Raw genomic sequence first — 18,417 nt, 5'->3', positions numbered from 1 at the left:
CGCATGCGATACGCTCAACGACTTCTTACGTAGCGAAGGTGCTCGCGTTATTGAGGCGGGCGGCTCGACCCGGAAGTTTTGGGGTGGCATCTTGGAATTTTGTCGGCTTTCAAACACAACGCGAGATCGAAAAAGTTTGAGACTCGAATAATCATGTACCTGCACTGGGATCATGGCTAGAGCTGGGCCAGATTTCTTCGATCCAGCGATAACTTCTGCAGTGATCATTTTTTCTCCACGTTTTTCCGCCAATTCTGTCAAGAAGAGCGTACTTTCGGATGACACGGAGAGTTTATATGGCGCATATGCGCGAATCGCCTCGGATGGCGGAGCCTTTGATATCCGCGCCTCGTCAATTGCCGACCGCAGCATGGCCGGCATTCCTTCCAGGTAGTTGATTGGATATCTCAATTTCCAGATCACACTGGCCCGCAGTCGGTACTCGTGAATAGCGCTGGTGTCGTAGTAAATGGTCCTGAGCGCCAGCAGAATGTGGAAAACGTCGGAAGCCATGAGCAAAATGGTTGTGAGCACCGACTGCGCTGTCTGCATGCACACGGAGACATAGATGACGTTGAAGACGTCGACGGTGAACACGATGAGACTCCCGACTCGCTCGTGTAAATGCGTGGAAACACGAGCAATCATCTGCTTCAGCACAAACTTCAGCGTGGGCAACACCATGACAAACAGAGCTTGCTGGGACGCTGACAGATGAACAAACACAGCGCTGAAAAGAGGATACACAGCTACCAGCAAGAGTTGCGCAGCTGCTACAGGAAAGTGGGCTTAAACCTGGCCCCGCAGCTTCGCATTCTCCATTATAGCATAGAATCCAATACTGAAAAGGAATAATCCATTGATGAAGCTCTCGTACGGAAGCGCCAACACGACTAAACCGAACGGAATCGGAAATTTCCAAGTAACCGCAAGTCCGAGCGAGAGGCCTGTGTAGAAAATTGCAGCGGCAATAGCAACCCCGATAGTCCGCGACTTTGAGATAACTCCGGGTTCAATCGCAGCTTTGAATTGGAATAGCAAACCAAGCGAGACCACGAAAGCAGAAATAAGCATGCGAATCCACAATGTCCAGTTGGCCGCCCACCCGTCAGCGGGGTCTGCCAGCGGGATGCACTCGATCAGGAAAATAACGAGGAACGCTGGGATTGGATACAAAACGCAGACACCAACGACACGAGCGAGCCAAGTGCGATCGTGGTAGTCTCGGAACGCCAGCATGCGCTCGACAGAATAATGCTGCCTGTTCCCGATCTGACTGCGATACCAAAGCACTACCCACTCTCGGTACGTTTCCAAGAACACTTGCACGGGGCCTTCTCGATCTGTAGTCGGCAAGGAAGATACCTCAAACGGCTGGATTTTTCGCTGGTGGACCATCGTGGCACTGGGTCCTTTCGCATTGAGCACTGGAAGACGGCAATAGGCAATTGCCTCTGCGGTCTTCGTGACGACACTGTCCAGTTCAATATATATAGTAGATCTCGTTGCTATTCGTAGCCCAAGACAAATATTAACTACAGAAGTAGAAACTCCTTGTCGGTTTTTACCTTGTTGACTGCCAAGTGTGCATTTTGCCTCTAATTATTTAAATGGGGCATCAAAATCTACACCTGCACAATAGACAAAAACATCAGCGAATCGAAACTTGCAGCCCTTTCCGCTTATTCAACTGCGTACCTCCATGAACCAGTGAAAGCTGTGCAATAAAGATGATCCAAATGAAAAGCAGACTCTGGAGCAGCACCACGTGCGTCTCTAGCACAAACGCAAGTTGGTAGGCTGGGGAAAAGCCCATGCGCTGCTTGAGCAGCAAGTACACCCCCACCAAAGATCCAAACTCGAAAAATCCGTAGATGACAAGCTGGACGAGCGTCGACGCCATTTTGGCTGGGGTCATCGATCTGGTAAAGGGGTAGTAGGCTGCAGTCGGCAGGTGGTAAAGCCCAGCGAGATAGACTGCATAAAATATCGGCAGTGTGCACTCGACATACTCGGTTAAGATGACGTACTCGCAATGGAAGAGAACCTGCAGCCTCTCTGCAATCGCTTCTTCCTCACTCGTTCGCGTAATGTTTGTTCGGCGTGGCCTCCTCGCGCGTTGGGATGGACGTTGTGCCGTCGTGTGTTGACAGCTCCGCGGCCCTGAACTACGTCTCAAAGGCTCAGGGACAACGACTGCACTCCAATTGGAACTAGGCAGAAAATCTGCTTTAATCGCAAACCTTGACGACTGCCCGAAACTGAGAGGCGAAACTTGTTGAATACGCGGGCCGATGCCTCGTGCTGAAAAGCTTCGTATCGAGCGAGTTGTTACGGATTTCGTTGCGGTATTCGCTACGTTTTGGACACGCAGCTTCTGTTCAAGAGTGTCGAGCAGAGTCTTACTTTGAGCCGACAGTGGAAGTTTGTAGGGTCCAAATACGCGAATCACTCCAGAATAGGACCCCGTTTGCGGGTTGAGCGCTTCTAGCATCGATACCACCTTCTCTACGCAGTTGGAGTGGCCGAGCTCAGAGTCAGTTTTGCTGGTTTTCGTGTGGTGATAAATTGCGCGAAGCGCTAGAATGTTGTGGAGTGTGTCGAAGGACATGAGCAGCACCGTCGTGAGCAAAGATCGAGCGGTTTGCATGCAAATGGCCACGTAGAGAACGTTGAAGACGTCCACCGAAAACACGATCGTTACTCCCAGGAAGTCCTGGATGTGTGCCGACACTCTAGCCGTGATCTGCTTGGCAGAAAACTTGATGACTGGCAGCACGAACGTGAAAATCGCTTGCTGCACGCTGTCGAGCTGCAGAAATATTGCGTTAAACGTCGGGTACGCCACCACTAGCAGCGTCTGCGCTGACTGGGCGATCGTGTGGCCGATCAACTGCTTCTGAAGCTTTTTGTTGGTTTTCAGCGCTTGAGCGCCGATACAAATGAGGAACCAAGACATAATGATGGTCACGAAAGGACTGACCATCAGCACGAGACCAAAGGGGGCAGGATACTTCCACGCAGCAGCCAGCAGCACACCCATTCCAGTGTAACAAATCGCGGACACAAAGGCGATGCCAATCGCTTGGCCGGTCGAGATCGGGGCTTCACTGATTAGTGCCTTGCCTAAGAACACTATCCCACCTGCAACAAACACACTTGAGATTAACATTCGCACCCACATGACCTTGTTCGCTCTCCAGCCTTCTTCCGGGGATTTGAGCGGGAGACACTCAATCAGTAACATTACGACAAAAGCCGGCGCTGGGGTCAACAGACACACGGCGAACACTCGGGCGCGCGACGTTCGTTGGCAGTAATCGCGGAAGGCGAGAGTGCGCTCGACGGAGTACTGTTGTCGATTGGCGATTTGGACTTGGAGCCACGTTCGTGTTATTTGCTTGTATGTGCGCAGTACCACATCGTGGACCCTTCTCAACAGCTCAAAACACCTTGGCCTCGCAGGATGCCGGATCCCTGTCGTAGGCATCGAGGGTCCCAGCTGCACATTATGCCCAGGAGTCATGCTGGTGCAGTGGTGCTATGGCCTTTTGTTGTATGGCTCTTGGCTATATTTTTCGCCTCTAAGTATAAATGAAGACTACTATATCCGCCGTTAGGAGAATTATTTTTGGGCTCATTATTTTTTATTTACTTTTTTCAAATCATAATGCCATAACAAACGGCATCAAGAGGGAAAAGAGACCGCAGACAAAGCCAAATCAGAAATGTAGAAACGGAAATGTGAAGTCCACCCCTGTGCATGCATGAAGGAGAATGTTAGATTTTTCACCTAATGAATTGAACAGCATCGAAACCCACAAACCATAATGGGCCAGTGTCATCTGCAAAATGAACGGGGCCCACACGAACAAATGGCCTTGCAACGTGCGAACCTCCGTCTCCAGCACGAAGGCCACCTGGTAAAGCGGCGAGAAGCCGAACTTTTGCTTGAGTAGGACCAAAAGTCAGCCAAAAGCGATGAACTCGGCCGATGCAAACGCGAAGATGCTCACGAGTGTTTGTAAAGCGACAAGGATGCTGTGTCTGGGTAGTACGCGGCCACCGGAAGATGGAAATTAATCCCGAGGTAGAACGCGTAGAGCGTTGGCAGCATAAAATCAATGTACTTGGCCATGAGCACGTACTCGGAGTGGAAGAGCGCCTGCAGTTCGTCCTACACGTGCTGATACGACGGCTTCGGCTTAGGTGTAGCCAATATTTTATCTTTGCTGGACATAATTCGAGACCGGCTTTGACTCAGTTTCCACGCCACTTTCGACAGTCGGACCGGTCTCAGAGGTGGAGGTGGCGCTGGGTCGCGGTTTGTCGGCACCACTTGATGCCGATGTAGAACCGTAATTTTTGGGATCGACTTCCTTTGCACCGACGACTTTCTTGACAAACTTTTGCTTGTTCGCTCGGATGTCAGCTTTCCGTTGGAATCCAACGCTTGACCGGACCTGTTAGCAGCGACAGCTACCTCCATAGCCAGTTTCTCCAGCTCAGCCGTGTAAGTTGTGCTTTCGTTCGTGAGAGGGAGCGGGAACGGTGCGAATAGTCGAATGGGTTTAGTGTGAGGCGGTAGAGCTTTGGTCTCTTGAACTGAGGCTCGCACTATGGATGGTAAGTCGCGGAAGTAATGGTGGCCAGAGCACTCGTCTTGGCCACTAGCTCGTGCTTGTCGGAAGATGGTGCGAATAGCCACGGCAACGTGAAAACTATCCACGAGGACGAAAAGTACCGCCGTGGTGATGGACGTCGCCGATTGCATGCAGATCGAAACGTAGTAAGTAGACGTTTGACGACGTCCACGGAGAAGACGATAATAGGCCCGACAGACTCTGAGCTGAATCTGCAATGATTTGTTTAGTGAAAAACTTGATCAGGGGCATCAGAGAGGCGGTTGAAGACGGCACTGAAGAGAGGGTAAGCCACAGCTACGACGCCCTGGGTAGCCACAGTCAGCAGCTGAGCCTTGATCTGCTGACGCAACAGCGATGACTGTAGCAGCAGTCGAGGGCCGATCACCAACACTGTCCAAGACGAGAAGATAATTACGTAGGGCCACACCATTAGCACCAATCCGAAGGGGATTGGAAACCTCCACGCCGCTGCCACTCCAGTGGACACTGCAACGTAGCAACTAGCAGTGCCCAGCGCGACTTTAACGGCCCCTGCGTTGGATATCGTCCCTCTGACGATAACATCTCGGATCTGTTCAATCATAACCAGCGAAATTGCAGCCATCATGACGAACAGCCTGACCCAAGCTGCGTAGTTCGCTCTCCAGCCGTCCGATGGCACCTTCAAAGGGATGCAGTCGATACTTAGAGCTACAAGCAAGGCCGGGATGGGGGTGAGCGCACACACCATAAATGCACGAAGAATTGAAGTGCGCTCGTAGTAGTCGCGAAACGCAAGTAGCCGCTCGATGGAGTATTCGCTTCGGCGGCCAATCTGGCTCCGATCCCATGTCCTGGAAATCATTTTCGAGTACAGTCCATCCCGAGGAGTTTGATACGAGTGCTTCGACGGCTTGGAGTTAGTCGAAGTTCCCATGGACTCACGTTGCGTAGCGTAATGTAGCAGCGGTGTTCGCTGTTTGATGAGTCAAATTCTTTCCTGAAATTCCTTAAATGGAGCTGTTGCAGTTCACCTCAGGTCAGTCGACCTTGGTGGTCATCGGTCATGCACTTCGTGATCTTGTCTCACTAATGATAGCGAAGGTGATGATTAGGCTGGCATTTGGTCAAGGAGCACTTGCAGGGCTGCGATGTAGTGAGTACCGACCCATCACTCGTAATGGGATGCGCCATCCCCACAACTGTGATCTTTCCTCTAAAGTCTAAAACGTCGGAGGTGTCTACAATAGACAACTGTGATACAGGGCCGCTCATCGAAATTTTGCGTTAAAATCAATCCCTGTACTCATTGAAACAAGTTAGTCGGAGGCCACCGAATTGTCATCTTGCCCAACGTACCATAGTGTATTAGCGTAAGATGGAGAATGTACACAGTCCACACGAGGAGGTGTCGTTGCAACGCCCCCGCCTGCGTCTCCAGCACAAACGCCAACTGGTAAAGCGGCGAGAACCCAAACTTTCTTTTCAACAGGATCACGAGAATGACAAATGACACGAACTCGATGGTGGAATAGGCCAAATACTCACAACAGTCGACACGAGCTTCTGGTTTGTCATCGACACCGTGTACGGGTAGAACTTCGCCAGTGGGAGATGGTAAAGCACTGAAATGTACAGCGCGTACAGCATCGGCAGTACAAACTCGACGTACTCCGCCATGAGGACGTACTCAGAGTGGTAAAGCGTCTGTAGGGCATCCTGCACTGCCACCTCTGCATAATTGGAACTTTCTGAAGGTGCACTCCGAGGCTGGAACAATGCATGTTGCCTTGAGTTTGAGCTCATGCTACTGTGTTGAGCCCTTGAAGCGCTTGACACGGATCGTCCACTCTCTACCGGAAGGACTCGAATTTGCCGCGTGGGGACTTGCATCGGCTTGTCGTGCTTCGAATGCAAAATCTTGGAAGAAATTCCTCCTAAGTCCACTCGGGCCGAAAACCCTCCGGTCGACTCCCGGGTCGAGGGTAAATTAGTCGCACATTTTCTAGTTCCGCTCGCTCTTGCACCACGTCCGATAATCTTGAGGTCGGATAATAGTTTCTTGCTCTCGTCCGACATCTTCAGAGGAAAAGGCGCCCACACGCGAATGTATTTCACCAGTGACATTGATGCTGCAGCCTCGTAGAAGGCCTCTCGTACCAGTTCTGGCAAAATCTCTAGGTAGTTCCTTGACCTCTGGAGATTTCCACTGGAGACTCGATCGTTCCCTTTCGTAGGTCGAAAGGTGTCGCGAATGGCTAGAACAACGTGGAAGCTGTCGGACGCCACCATTAAAATGGTTGTCACTAAGGAGGTGGACGCCTGCATACAAATAGCGACGTAAAATACGTTGAAAACATCCACCGAGAAGACCACGATGGGGCCAACGTATTCTTTCAAGTGCTTGGCTGCTGCCGCGATAATTTGCTTCGTGATGAACTTGATCACTGGCATGACCATGATAAAAGCTGTCAGCTCTGCCCCCGACAGTCGATAAAAGATAGCGCCAAAAATCGGATAAACGATGGCCAGAACCCCCTGCGTCGCCACAATGAGAAGCTGCAACATAATCTGCCGCCGCAGAACCGGTGACTGTGCCATAATCTTCGGTCCAATAATAAGGAACGCAGTGATAATGGAGAAAATGACCACGTAGGGCCCCACCGAGACCACAAATCCGTAAGGAATGGGGAACCTCCACGTGACTGCAATTGTAAACATCATCAATAGGTAGCAGGACGATGTGCCAAATGAGATCACGAGAACCCCAATATTCGAGATTATCTTCCCTGTGAGCACCTCCTTCACTTGGAAACTGAGCCCCACGGCGATAAAGAACGCGGTAAAAAACAATCTGGCCCAGAATCCGGGATTATTCCACCCATCGGACGGAGGTCGCATCGGAATGCAGTCGATCGCAATGGCCACTGACAGCGCAGGCAACGGGGTGAAGAAGCACACAGCAATTACACGCGCGGTCGAAGTGCGCTGGCAGAAATCCTTGAATGCGAGCAAGCGCTCGACCGAGTACTCACTGCGGTGCCCAATTTGACTTCGGCTCCAGGTGCTCACTGCCTGCTGTTTAGCTTTCGCTACCATGGAACAAGAAGTGGGCAGCTGAGCCTGTGCAGGTTTGACTTTTACTAGATGTCCCATGTCCTATGAACTCGAAAAGTGCGGGCGGCAACAAGCCTGACTCAGTCAATCGCTGTTCGCATGCAATCTCGGACTGCCAGTGTTTTTAAAGTTTGTCGTATTTTTATAACTTTTTTTTAAATTGCAGTCACTTAGGCTCCTAACGACTTTTAAGATAAGTTCTCATCGTCGAGCAAAATATTCTGTACACTTTTTAAAGTAGTTAAAAGGTTAAGTAAATCTGCCCAGATTACCCAAACATGCGTTCTTTGGATTGTTGAACCGATAACTAAAGGCGATAAGAATCAACTCAAACGCACACCTGGAGTCCGTACAGCACCATGTCATAGCGTTAGAATGGGTGATGACTCACGACAAACCCAAGCTGAGATCCATACCGTAGTGCACTAGCGGCAGATGCAGAATGTAGATGGACCAGACGAACAAGTGGCCCTGCAGCGTGTGCGCCTGTGTTTCCAGTACGAATGCGAGCTGGTACAGTGGCGACATCCCGAATTTCTTCCTCATCAAGGCCAATAGGCCGATAAACGTGACCGTCTCGACTGTGGCGTACATCAGGACACTAACCACCGTCCGAACCAAATTTTCGGGGCTTAGAGAAGCGGTATGAGGGTAAAATCTTGCCACTGGCAAGTGATAAATAAGCGCTAGATAGGCCACGTACAACACGGGAAGCACAGCTTCTACGTATTCGGCCATGAGAAGATATTCGGTGTGGAAAAGCGCGCGAAGTCCCTCCCAAGCAGCCTCCTCAACCCCTCGACGGCCCATAGCCGCCCGCAAGGCCTTGTCCGACGTAATCGTAGTATTCGCGTGCATCAGCTTAACCAACTTTTGGGAGATCGACGTCTTGCGCGAGGTATATTTTCCCTGTTGGAACGAGCCAAAACTTCGCTTGGACACGGGACTTGCGGGGGCTATTTGATGGACTTTTGGTGCCACGCTGGCGGCGGAAGCACCTCCTGTTAGCGCTAGTTTACGCCAGATCCCAGCACTTTGTAAGCCTAACACCGACCTCAGTCTGTTGCGTCGGGGTGCCAAAGGCTTCGACGTAGCGTAAATGTGGGTCTCCCGCCTGCTTTTCCCAATTGCATTGATAAAGGCAACACTTTCGTTCGAGAGAGATAAAGGGAAGGGTGCAAACACCCTAATTCGAGTATAGGTCGCAGCTGACGTAAGGAAAACATTCCGTACCATGCGTGGCAAGTCTCGAACGTAGTCGATCTGTGGCGGTTTAGAGACGTCGTCTATTCTCCTCTTTTTCACGACATTAGCGAGGTGGAAAATGGTCCGAAGCGCCACAAACATGTGAAATCCGTCTGCCACCACCATGACCAGCGTTGTCAGTACGGACTTAGACGACTGCATACAGATCGCGACGTAGAAGACATTGAACACGTCCACGGAAAAGACCACGACGGGGCCGACGTATTCGTTGAGACTTGCGGCAGCGTTAGCGATGATCTGCTTGGTCGTGTACTTGATGAGGGGCATGACGAGCACAAACGCGGCTTGTCGAACCCCCGAAAGGCGGTTAAACACAGTACTAAAAACCGGATAAAGAACTCCAACAAGCCCCTGAGTCGCTACGATAATGAGCTGTGACTTGATTTGCTGGCGGAGCAGTGGCGTCGTATAAAGCGTTCGAGGCCCCACGACCAAAACTGTCCACAAGCAGAAGAAAGACACGACGGGGGCAACGGAAATCACGAACCCAAACGGAACTGGAAATTCCCAATACGCTGCGACCACTATCGAGATTGTGACGTAGCAGACGCTCGTCCCTGCCGAGATCACAACAGCACCCACGTTCGAGACTGTGCCAGACACAATGACGCCTCGAACCTGCGAGATGAGCCCCATTGCAACTGCAAAGGCTTCAAGCAGCAGCCGGATCCACAGCGTCTTGTTAGCTCTCCACCCGTCCTCGGGAGGCCTCAACGGGATGCAATCGATCAACGAAGTCACTATCAAGGCAGGGATTGGAGTCAGTAAGCAAACTGCGACGACTCGAGTGATCGAAGTCCGGTTGCAGTAGTCTCGAAAGGCGAGCATGCGTTCGACCGAGTACTGGCTGCGGTGGCCTACTTGGCTTCGGTACCATGACCGCGCTAGGCTGTGATAGATTGTGGCGAGGCGACTGTTCTTCACTCGAGCTGGCAGTGACGGCACCTTGGACTTGACCTTGACATGCTGCAGACCCATTAAAGCGTCAACGAAGGAGCTAAAGAAGACAGAAACGGACCAGCTAAAAATGCGCGAAGGCCTGTACTTTTTTTTAAGCTGCAGGTTCTTCTGGGTCGCCATATCCGGCTGAATGAGGGAAGACCACTACGAAGTAATTGAGACCAGAGGGATGGGCGACGTCCTCTTGTTGTAGTACTTCTCATACCGACAGGGAGTGATACTCGTCGTAGCCCCGCTTGATAAACTTGTTGTAAATGTCGAGCGGGGTTCTCCTCTCGTCTCTCTTGGCCACGAACCACTTGGCAAACATAAACTGTTCCTGCGCCTTGGCGTCCTCCTTTAAGATGGCTTGACTGGACAGCGACATGACAGGCTTCTTCACGGCCGCCTTGATGCCCTCCCACTGCCTCCGCTGGATGGTCGGAGTCGTTGCGTCGGCGGATCGCAGAAATGTCGGCGAGGTTTACTGCGAGTCGAGAGCTTGGCCCACCGCCAGCAGCGCGGCTGCCACGAGCACGAGAAGGCCGCTGGAGAGGCGCATCGTGTTTGGTCGGAGTTAGGAACTGCGGTCGTCGAGGAGAATTCGAAAGTGAGAGTTCTGAGCTTCTGACCTATGACATGTACCTGCACGTACTCAGGGTAACCCCACTCATAGATGATTATTCCCCCATTACACTCGGCCGATCCATAGGGAGATTACAAGGTGTTCACGTTACATGCAGTAGGTATCGGATCGGACGATCGACAGATCTTGGTGATGCTTCCCATGCCACTACAGTACAATAAAAAACTCGGCTAGCCTGTCATCGTCGCCGCTTCGGTCGAACCAGTCAAAGGCGAGAACGCTCCTCTCCGTTATACACGTCGCTTCATCGAACACACCGCACTGCCATGCATACACTGTCTCTGACCTTGATTAGCAAAGTACAGCAGGTAACTTCGCTGTTTTGGTGGAGTGCTGAATCCTGGTGATTGGCACGATTACCCTGAAATGACGGCGCAAAATCCGTAAAGAAAGATGTGTTCGATTACCGATTTATCTGACTTCTCAATTTATGTGAACTAATGTGCTACTTACTCGACAACAGTGCGGAACACCACACCAGAGCGGGATGTTAAGTGTAGTTGTACATGCCGAAGCTTGAATCTGTTGTCATGTCTGCTGATGAAATCGCCTAAATGTTTGGAATACCGAAGCCGTTGCAAAATCCGTAAAGACAACACATGCACACGGTTTTGGTTGATGCTGGTAATACCAGCCTGGTATATCGTCAAGATGGGAAGGAGTCGAATTTAAATTATGCGTAGATTTTTTAATAAAAGTAGATGAAACTTATAATATATTTATCTACCTTTTGCTCCACCATTCAAAGCTGAATTGCAAAATTACACAATAGCCGACACGCCGTTGCAGTCAAAGACGCTGGCGCCGCCTATACAGCTAGAGTTCTCCTTAGCGATGTCAATCACAAACCAGGGGATCGCGTCACACGCATTTTTTCAGCCTATTGGCAACCCTCATGAAGGCGATACTCGTCACCAGCGCTAACAATGGTGCAACTTCACCAAAAAGCCTGCGCGAGGCTACTCTCTACCTGCTCTTACTTGATGAAGTCAAACAAGAATATAACTAAGATGATAGATATATCGCTCACTCACTCCTTTTCGTAGTGTCCATTGTTTATCGGCATGGTGAAAACTAAAAAAAACTTAAATGATGTATTTTCTTGGATTGGGAGGCAATATGCATATCGTAATTAATCCGGATATTTCCCATCCATGACTCAACTCGTATCTATTTTCTCAACTCGTGCATGTATCGGATCTTTGTAGTTTTTCACACCGGATAGCATGTTTTTCCCACTATGAGCATCACACACCTTTCACTCGACAAGCAGCATCTGGCATCTCAGAAGTTTTGAGTCAGTTCGACATTTTTTTTGTCAACTCGAAGCTTTTTTTATGAACTTCAAGCTTTTCGTCATCTAACTCTGGTACATGTAGCGCGTAAGTTGAAAGCTGAGGCCAAATAGTAGCGCTTCTCATTTAAATGGGGCGTTAAGATCAACACCTGAGTCAAAATAGAAAGTATTAGCATAATTCTTGCCACCGTAGTAGAAAGAAGCTCAAGCTTACCATTGTGGACAAGCGTAATCTGCAATATCCACGAGACCCAAAGAAAGAAATGGCCCTGCAAAACGCCCATTTGCGTCTCCAGCACGAAGGCTAACTGGTACAAGGGAGAAAACCCAAACTTGCGCTTGAGCAGGAGGTTAAGCCCAGCGAAGGAGACCAACTCGACCATCGCATACAGCATGAAGTTTAGCTGCGTGTTCTTGAACCTTTCAGGCGTCATAGAGCGGGTATGAGGGTAGTAAGCCGCTGTCGGGAGATGGTACAGACACGTGAGATACAGGCCGTACAGGATGGGGATCGCACACTCAACGTATTCGGCCATGATGACATATTCGGAGTGAAAGAGCGTCTGCAGGGCGTCTCGCGCGTCTGCTATAGCAACACTGTGGCAAGACGGCGCGGCAGTCGTAGCGCGAGAACTCGCTCGCATAACCTCTTCAAAATTCGCTCGTACGAACGACCTGCTGGACATCGCCTGTAAACGATCGGGTCCTTTCGGGATAATATCAACGGTCCCAAGGCTTGGCCCCTTCCTGGTCGTGCCCCCATCAACCTGTGAGCGTATCGCTCCTTGCTTTGCCTCTTGCCTTGACATTGAATGTGTGGATAAAGTCGAAAAGGACTGCGCTTCTCCCGCATTTCTTCGCTTTGCATGAACCAGATCCCCGATAAACCGAGCGCTTTCTAACGAGAGCGGGAGCTCGATCGGAGCACGAACTCGGATCGGTACCGGCAAGGCATTCGGCTTGTTGGCAAACCGGAAGGCTTCGCGTATGAGGTCCATCAAGTCTTCGAGATAACCAGCTTTTAGCTGTCGATCTTTCCTCCACGTATGATTCGTATCCGCACGGTTGTAGATTGAGCGAAGCGCTATCATGACGAAGAAGGCGTCTGAAGCCAGCATAAGCGTCGACGTGAGCGGAGATATCGCCGTCTGCATACAAACCGCAACATAGACGACGTTGCAAACGTCAACCGAGAAAACGACAATCAGTCCGACGCACTCCTCGAGGTGCGACGCCATCCTGGTGATCACTTGCTTGATGCAGAACTTGATGATCGGGAGAACGAAGATGAAGGCGGACTGCTGCTTCCCCGAGAGCTGGTTAAACACAGCGCTAAAAAACGGGTAAGCGATCGCTAAAACGGCTTGAGCGGCTACGACGAGCAGCTGGGAGAAAAGCTGACGGCGTAGTAGAGGCGTTCGAACCAAAACTCTGGGCCCAATGCTGAGTACGAACAAAATCATGTAGATTGTCACAAATGGCGGCACGCAGAACACGTATCCGAATGGGACTGGGAATCTCCACGAAGCCGCGAGACCCATCGTTAGGGCCACGTAGCCGGCACAGGAGCCGACAGCAGTCACGATAATCCCAGTAGGCGATATAACTCCTGGTTCGATCACCTCTATCACTTGGAACACGGCTCCGAACGAAATCGGCAGCGAGGACACGAACAATCGGATCCAGAAGGCATAGTTCGCTCTCCATCCTGCTTCAGGTGGCTTCAACGGGATGCACTCCATTATCACCGCCAGCACGAAAGCTGGAATCAAGGACGTGGAGCAAACGAAGATGACTCGAGTCGGGGAGGTCCGTTCGTAGTAGTCTCTGAAGGAAAGCAGACGCTGGACGGAGTATCGCTCTCGGTGGCCGACCTGGAGGCTGTTCCAGTAGCGTGCTGCGCCATCAAAAAGTTGGGTGAGAGTGTCGTGAACGACGGCGATACATCGCGACCTTGGGTATTCTTCAGGATGGATCTTTGAACTCAATTGCATCCTGTAAGCTGTTGGCTTGCTGTCTGGGGGCAACGGTGCTTGGACCCTCGGGAAAGCCAAATTTATGTTGGCCAACCCTAATGAGGATAATTATAAGGACCAACGAACCACTCGCTTCGTCATGTACCTCAGACTTGATGCAGATTTATACCATCTAATCGCCCCGGTAGATTGTACAAGACGCTAGTCCACGGTATGTTGTTATTCATCTACGCTGTCGACAGTCTCGTAAGATCTCAGAAATGTGTTTTCAGAGTCATCTATCTGTCTGGCCGCCACGACTAGGAGGGCCAGAGCGCAGGAGAAATGTATGATAGAACTCGGCTACACGAACCAACTGAATCACGCTCGACACGTAGTCTTATTTCCTCAGACTTCAAACCTGAAGGTAAACCAAGTCGGAATATTAGAGGATGGTGCAAATTGTTTTCTACCATCCATTAAATCTTAATTACGGTCATAACACTAACCCGGTAGGGGTACAGCCCACCTCCTCCACTCGATTAATGACTGCGAGGTGGACAAGATATAGCTTTGCGTAGTGCTGGACATCGTTTGTACCTAGACCCTACTTCACCATTAAAGCCACGACGTCGTCAATTTATCTGGAGCCCGATCTCCTCAACTCGAAGAAAGTCTTGAGGAATTCAGGATGGGTCTTCATGCGCTGAAACTGCTCCGTAATCTTGTAAAAAAGTTCGACCAGAAAGGCGCGCTCTTTTGCAGTATTCGTCTTGTTGGTTCGCAGTCGTCGGTAGTCTGTGTTGACTCGATTCGGTCAATAACGAAGAGGTAGGTCACATCTAGAAGAAGAGGCGCCAACGAGTCAGCTACCAAGAAATGCCCGCTTTATTCGTGTTGACTCGCAACTTGAGCGTGAGGGCCGATTCTCAGTAACGAGGGCGTGATCCTGGACCACAAACATTTTAGCGCAACATTTAACGATGAACATTGCACGATTTGATCTCGAAGGTGCTATAGATTTAGTCGCATCTCGTAGTATCAGATTCATATCGCTTGTTCAGAAACTCAATTTATTTTTTTAAAAAGAAGAAAAGGTCTGATAGACGACAGAGCAGACGCGCAGTGTTCGAGGCTGACATTAATTAACCCCCAGTGAGCTTTAAAAAAATTTATCCGACGATAATCCCAACTAGATTAAAGAACCTCAGCTTCAATATGAAGAAATGTACTAGTAGGCGCGAACGTATCTTATTGCCAACTACACCAATTACCATGAGTGTAGCAAAAACCAGACACGGGGAGACTCCAGCCACCTTCGTTTTGTTGGTCCAACTGTGTTCAATTGCTTTTTTTCACTCCAGCATCCTCGCAAAGCTCTTGATGTACTCGTCGAATTTCTTGCTGATATACTTTGCATACCAGTCCGGCTCGCCGCGAGCCTTCATGATCTGGTAAACCTCCTGTGGGGACTTGTTCACCATCAAGTGCTTCTCGGCATGCACCGAGTACCAGTGTGGGAAAACGTAATTCTCGATGTTCACGATCTTCTTGTTGAACCTCTGCTGTCCGGCCCTCCCGAGCCTCGCCTGTTGGGCTTTCTTCACGACATTCTCCCCGCCATCCACTGACTCAGCCATGTCGAGATGGGAGCAAGGTTCCGCTGGGCATTGGTCGCCTCCGCGTCAGCTGAGCGAAGCGCCCTATGTTGCTTGTCCGTTTGACCGGACTCGACGGCTTCACCATCGGCGACGAGGATGGATGCAAGAACCACGAACAAGGAGCGGGACAGACGCATTCTTCTCTTGATCCAAACGAAGGGGGAAAAGGATTGAGTGTCCTTGGTGAGGCGAGGAGAAATGGAGAATGAGGAGTGGTGGCGGCCATACAAGCGGCTCGCACTTTCGACCCTTGCCCCTGGTGTGCTTACTTCTTGACCATGTGCAGCCGATCTTCAATCATGCTCTTCAGAGGGTAAACTGAGCATGAACCCATTCTTCAGACACCCAAGAAGCGGAGGCACATCTACCTACTATTGTAAGAGAAGGAAAGTAATCGATCACGCAGCATACTTCCATGGAGATTTGATAACGAGACTTACTGTACTCGAAGATTTGACTCACATGTGAGTCAAATCTATCGGACCTTCAACCCTTTACGTAAACTCCTCGACGGAAGCTTACTAGCTGCATTTCAGCGTAATCTTACCGATCACCAGATACTTGTACCAAGCAAAAAGAAAAGATAAAAGCTGTAGCAACATGATTACAGACACCGTAGGAACACCTGGCCAAGCTTTTGCTACTGAATAGAAATTCCAACATCATGGCTCACCAAAACCACAATGGTGCGGATACCCTTTGGTTGATGCTCTCACGTGAAAGGGGCTTCGAGATCGACACCTGCTTTAAAAGCGGTCATTAATTCCAAAAAAGAAAAACAAAATCACTTCTACCAGCGGCCGCTGCATTGACGAAACCTATTCTAACCCCAGGTGCGAGTTGATGCAACTTGCTGTCTGTGCGTTGTTCACTGAGTAATATACTTGAGTGGGAATGGAGCGCGGACTCGAATTGGAACTGGAAAATCCGATGCCCCCGAAGTCTGGAAAGCGCCACGCAATAGGCCCATCAGATCGAGGAGATAGTTATTCTTCAGCAGAATCTTCGAGCTGGAGGAAAGCACACGCTGATGCGCTCGAGCCTCATCCGATTGGTTGTAGATCGAGCGAAGCGCTAGGATGACGAAGAACGCGTCGCTGCCGATCAGAATCGCCGAGGTTAGTGGCGACACGGCGGTTTGCACGCAGATAGCAACGTACAGGACGTTGCACACGTCAACCGATAGCACGACGGTCGGTCCTACGTACTCCTGCAAGTGAGACGACACCGTCGCTATGAATTGCTTCATGCTAAACTTGATAATCGGTAAAACAAAGACGAACGCGGTCTGCTCATGTCCCGATAGTTGGTTTAAAATGGCTCCAAACGTTGGATACACTATCGCCAGCATTCCTTGGGCAGCATTTGCGAGAAAATTTGATGACGTAATGGCGGGGAATTCGCTAGCACTCGTGGTCCGATACTTAGTAGAAAGAAAACCATGTAGAAAATCACGAAAGGGCCGATGGTGAGGACGTAGCCGAATGGAATCGGAAAAATCCATAGAGCAGCGACTAGCATCGTCAATGCCACGTAACACAGTAGTGGAGATAACTCCAGGTTGAATCACCTCCTTCACTTGGTACACGCCTCCGAACGCAATCGGCAAAGAAGACACGAATAAGCGGATCCAGAAAGTGTAGTTGGCTCGCCAGCTCTCAGGCGGCGGCCTCAACGGAATACATTCGACCAAAACAGCGACTACAAAAGCTGGGAGTAGACCCAGTAAGCACACGATGGCAACATGGGGGAGGGAGGTGCGCTGGTGAAGGCTAACAGCCACTCGACGGAGTAGCGGCCTCTGTGTCCAACTTGAACCCGATTCCAGTAGCCCCAGAGAGATTGGATGAACTTCTGCAGACTCTTACTCACGTTGTGCACGCAGTGAACCGGCTTCGAGGGTCCCGCTGGGTAGATTTTCCGCTGAAAAGCCATGGTTAGTCACCAAGATGGACAGCCTTACTGATCACTACCACCAGCTCGTTCTTGCGTTGGCTGGCACCGCTCTTAACCGCAGTTCGTCCGGAATACATTTATTGCTGATGTCACGAAGATGCCAAATTTACCCCACGTACAGATCAGACCCCGGTGTGATTTATAAATGGCGAGGTAATATTGTGCTACTGATTCCTACCTGGAATTGAACTCTAATCAGACCCCGGTGTTTCTTTCGAACTGAAATAGAGAAGGTGGAGCTCCGTAAAAAATGACTTGATGACAGTCAACTTACAACGCGAGTCTGCCACGCACCAACCACGAAAAATTCGATCTGTTTCTCTTCGTACCACTTGTAGTAATAATCTGAAGATAGCGCACTAACTCCCTCTCCGCGGACCCCCCTCACTTGAACGGGGTTTCGAGGTCAACACCTACACAAGCAAACAAAAAACCCCTGTCTTAGCCTCCGAGCCACGACGAGGCAGCCATCGCTTCGCATCTTACCATTGTGGACGAGAGTGATCTGCAAGATGCACAATACCCAAACGAAAAGATGACTTTGGAGAGTGCGAACGTGCGTCTCGAACACGAACGCAAGCTGGTAGAGCGGGGAAAACCCAAAATTCCTTCTGAGCAGAATATTCAGACCCACAAACAACGAGATTTCGATCAGGGCGTAAAGAATGAGATTTGTCTCTGTAGTTGCGAACTTTTCAGGCGTCAGCAAGCGCGTGTGCGGGTAGTAAGCAGCAGTCGGGAGATGGTACAGGACGGCAAGGTAGACCGCATACAGAACCGGCGTGACGCACTCGATAAACTCGGCCATGACGACGTATTCAGAGTGGAAAAGCGCCTGGAGCGCGTCTTGGACATTGACGGCCGATGAGTGATATCTTGCGAAAACCGTGATATGCGCGGGTAGCTTCGATTTTGCTGCATGTTCGGGGTGGTGCGGGATAAAAACTTTACTCAG

General features: G+C 50.4%; 7 protein-coding genes across 7 annotated transcripts; all 7 read right to left on the bottom strand.

Annotated features, from left to right (window-relative positions):
• Positions 1–486: 486 nt before the first annotated feature.
• On the bottom strand, positions 487–5,490 carry PHYSODRAFT_504192 (hypothetical protein; the record flags this gene model as incomplete). The annotated part of the gene is made up of 2 exons (XM_009528784.1): positions 487–699; positions 4,882–5,490. Coding segments are annotated over 2 exons (822 nt in total), but the record flags the coding sequence as incomplete, so codon positions are not given.
• Positions 5,491–6,887: 1,397 nt separating this feature from the next.
• Positions 6,888–7,724, bottom strand: PHYSODRAFT_498224 (hypothetical protein; the record flags this gene model as incomplete). The annotated part of the gene is made up of 1 exon (XM_009528783.1): positions 6,888–7,724. A coding segment is annotated over one exon (837 nt), but the record flags the coding sequence as incomplete, so codon positions are not given.
• A 405-nt stretch (positions 7,725–8,129) lies between these two features.
• PHYSODRAFT_499524 (hypothetical protein) lies at positions 8,130–8,600 on the bottom strand (the record flags this gene model as incomplete). The annotated part of the gene is made up of 1 exon (XM_009528782.1): positions 8,130–8,600. One exon carries the CDS (start codon positions 8,598–8,600, stop codon positions 8,130–8,132), a length of 471 nt encoding a protein of 156 aa, XP_009527077.1.
• A 585-nt stretch (positions 8,601–9,185) lies between these two features.
• Positions 9,186–9,986, bottom strand: PHYSODRAFT_498500 (hypothetical protein; the record flags this gene model as incomplete). The annotated part of the gene is made up of 1 exon (XM_009528781.1): positions 9,186–9,986. A coding segment is annotated over one exon (801 nt), but the record flags the coding sequence as incomplete, so codon positions are not given.
• A 3,259-nt stretch (positions 9,987–13,245) lies between these two features.
• Positions 13,246–13,884, bottom strand: PHYSODRAFT_502344 (hypothetical protein; the record flags this gene model as incomplete). Its single annotated transcript, XM_009528780.1, has 1 exon — positions 13,246–13,884. A coding segment is annotated over one exon (639 nt), but the record flags the coding sequence as incomplete, so codon positions are not given.
• A 1,564-nt stretch (positions 13,885–15,448) lies between these two features.
• Positions 15,449–15,643, bottom strand: PHYSODRAFT_500793 (hypothetical protein; the record flags this gene model as incomplete). The annotated part of the gene is made up of 1 exon (XM_009528779.1): positions 15,449–15,643. The coding sequence occupies one exon, from the start codon at positions 15,641–15,643 to the stop codon at positions 15,449–15,451; it is 195 nt and encodes a 64-aa protein (XP_009527074.1).
• A 2,225-nt stretch (positions 15,644–17,868) lies between these two features.
• PHYSODRAFT_499860 (hypothetical protein) lies at positions 17,869–18,270 on the bottom strand (the record flags this gene model as incomplete). The annotated part of the gene is made up of 1 exon (XM_009528778.1): positions 17,869–18,270. The coding sequence occupies one exon, from the start codon at positions 18,268–18,270 to the stop codon at positions 17,869–17,871; it is 402 nt and encodes a 133-aa protein (XP_009527073.1).
• Positions 18,271–18,417: the final 147 nt, after the last annotated feature.

The sequence above is a fragment of the Phytophthora sojae genome (assembly GCF_000149755.1).
Source record: "Phytophthora sojae unplaced genomic scaffold PHYSOscaffold_4, whole genome shotgun sequence".
Taxonomy (NCBI): domain Eukaryota; phylum Oomycota; class Peronosporomycetes; order Peronosporales; family Peronosporaceae; genus Phytophthora; species Phytophthora sojae.
This window is presented reverse-complemented; position numbering and strand designations above follow the sequence as displayed.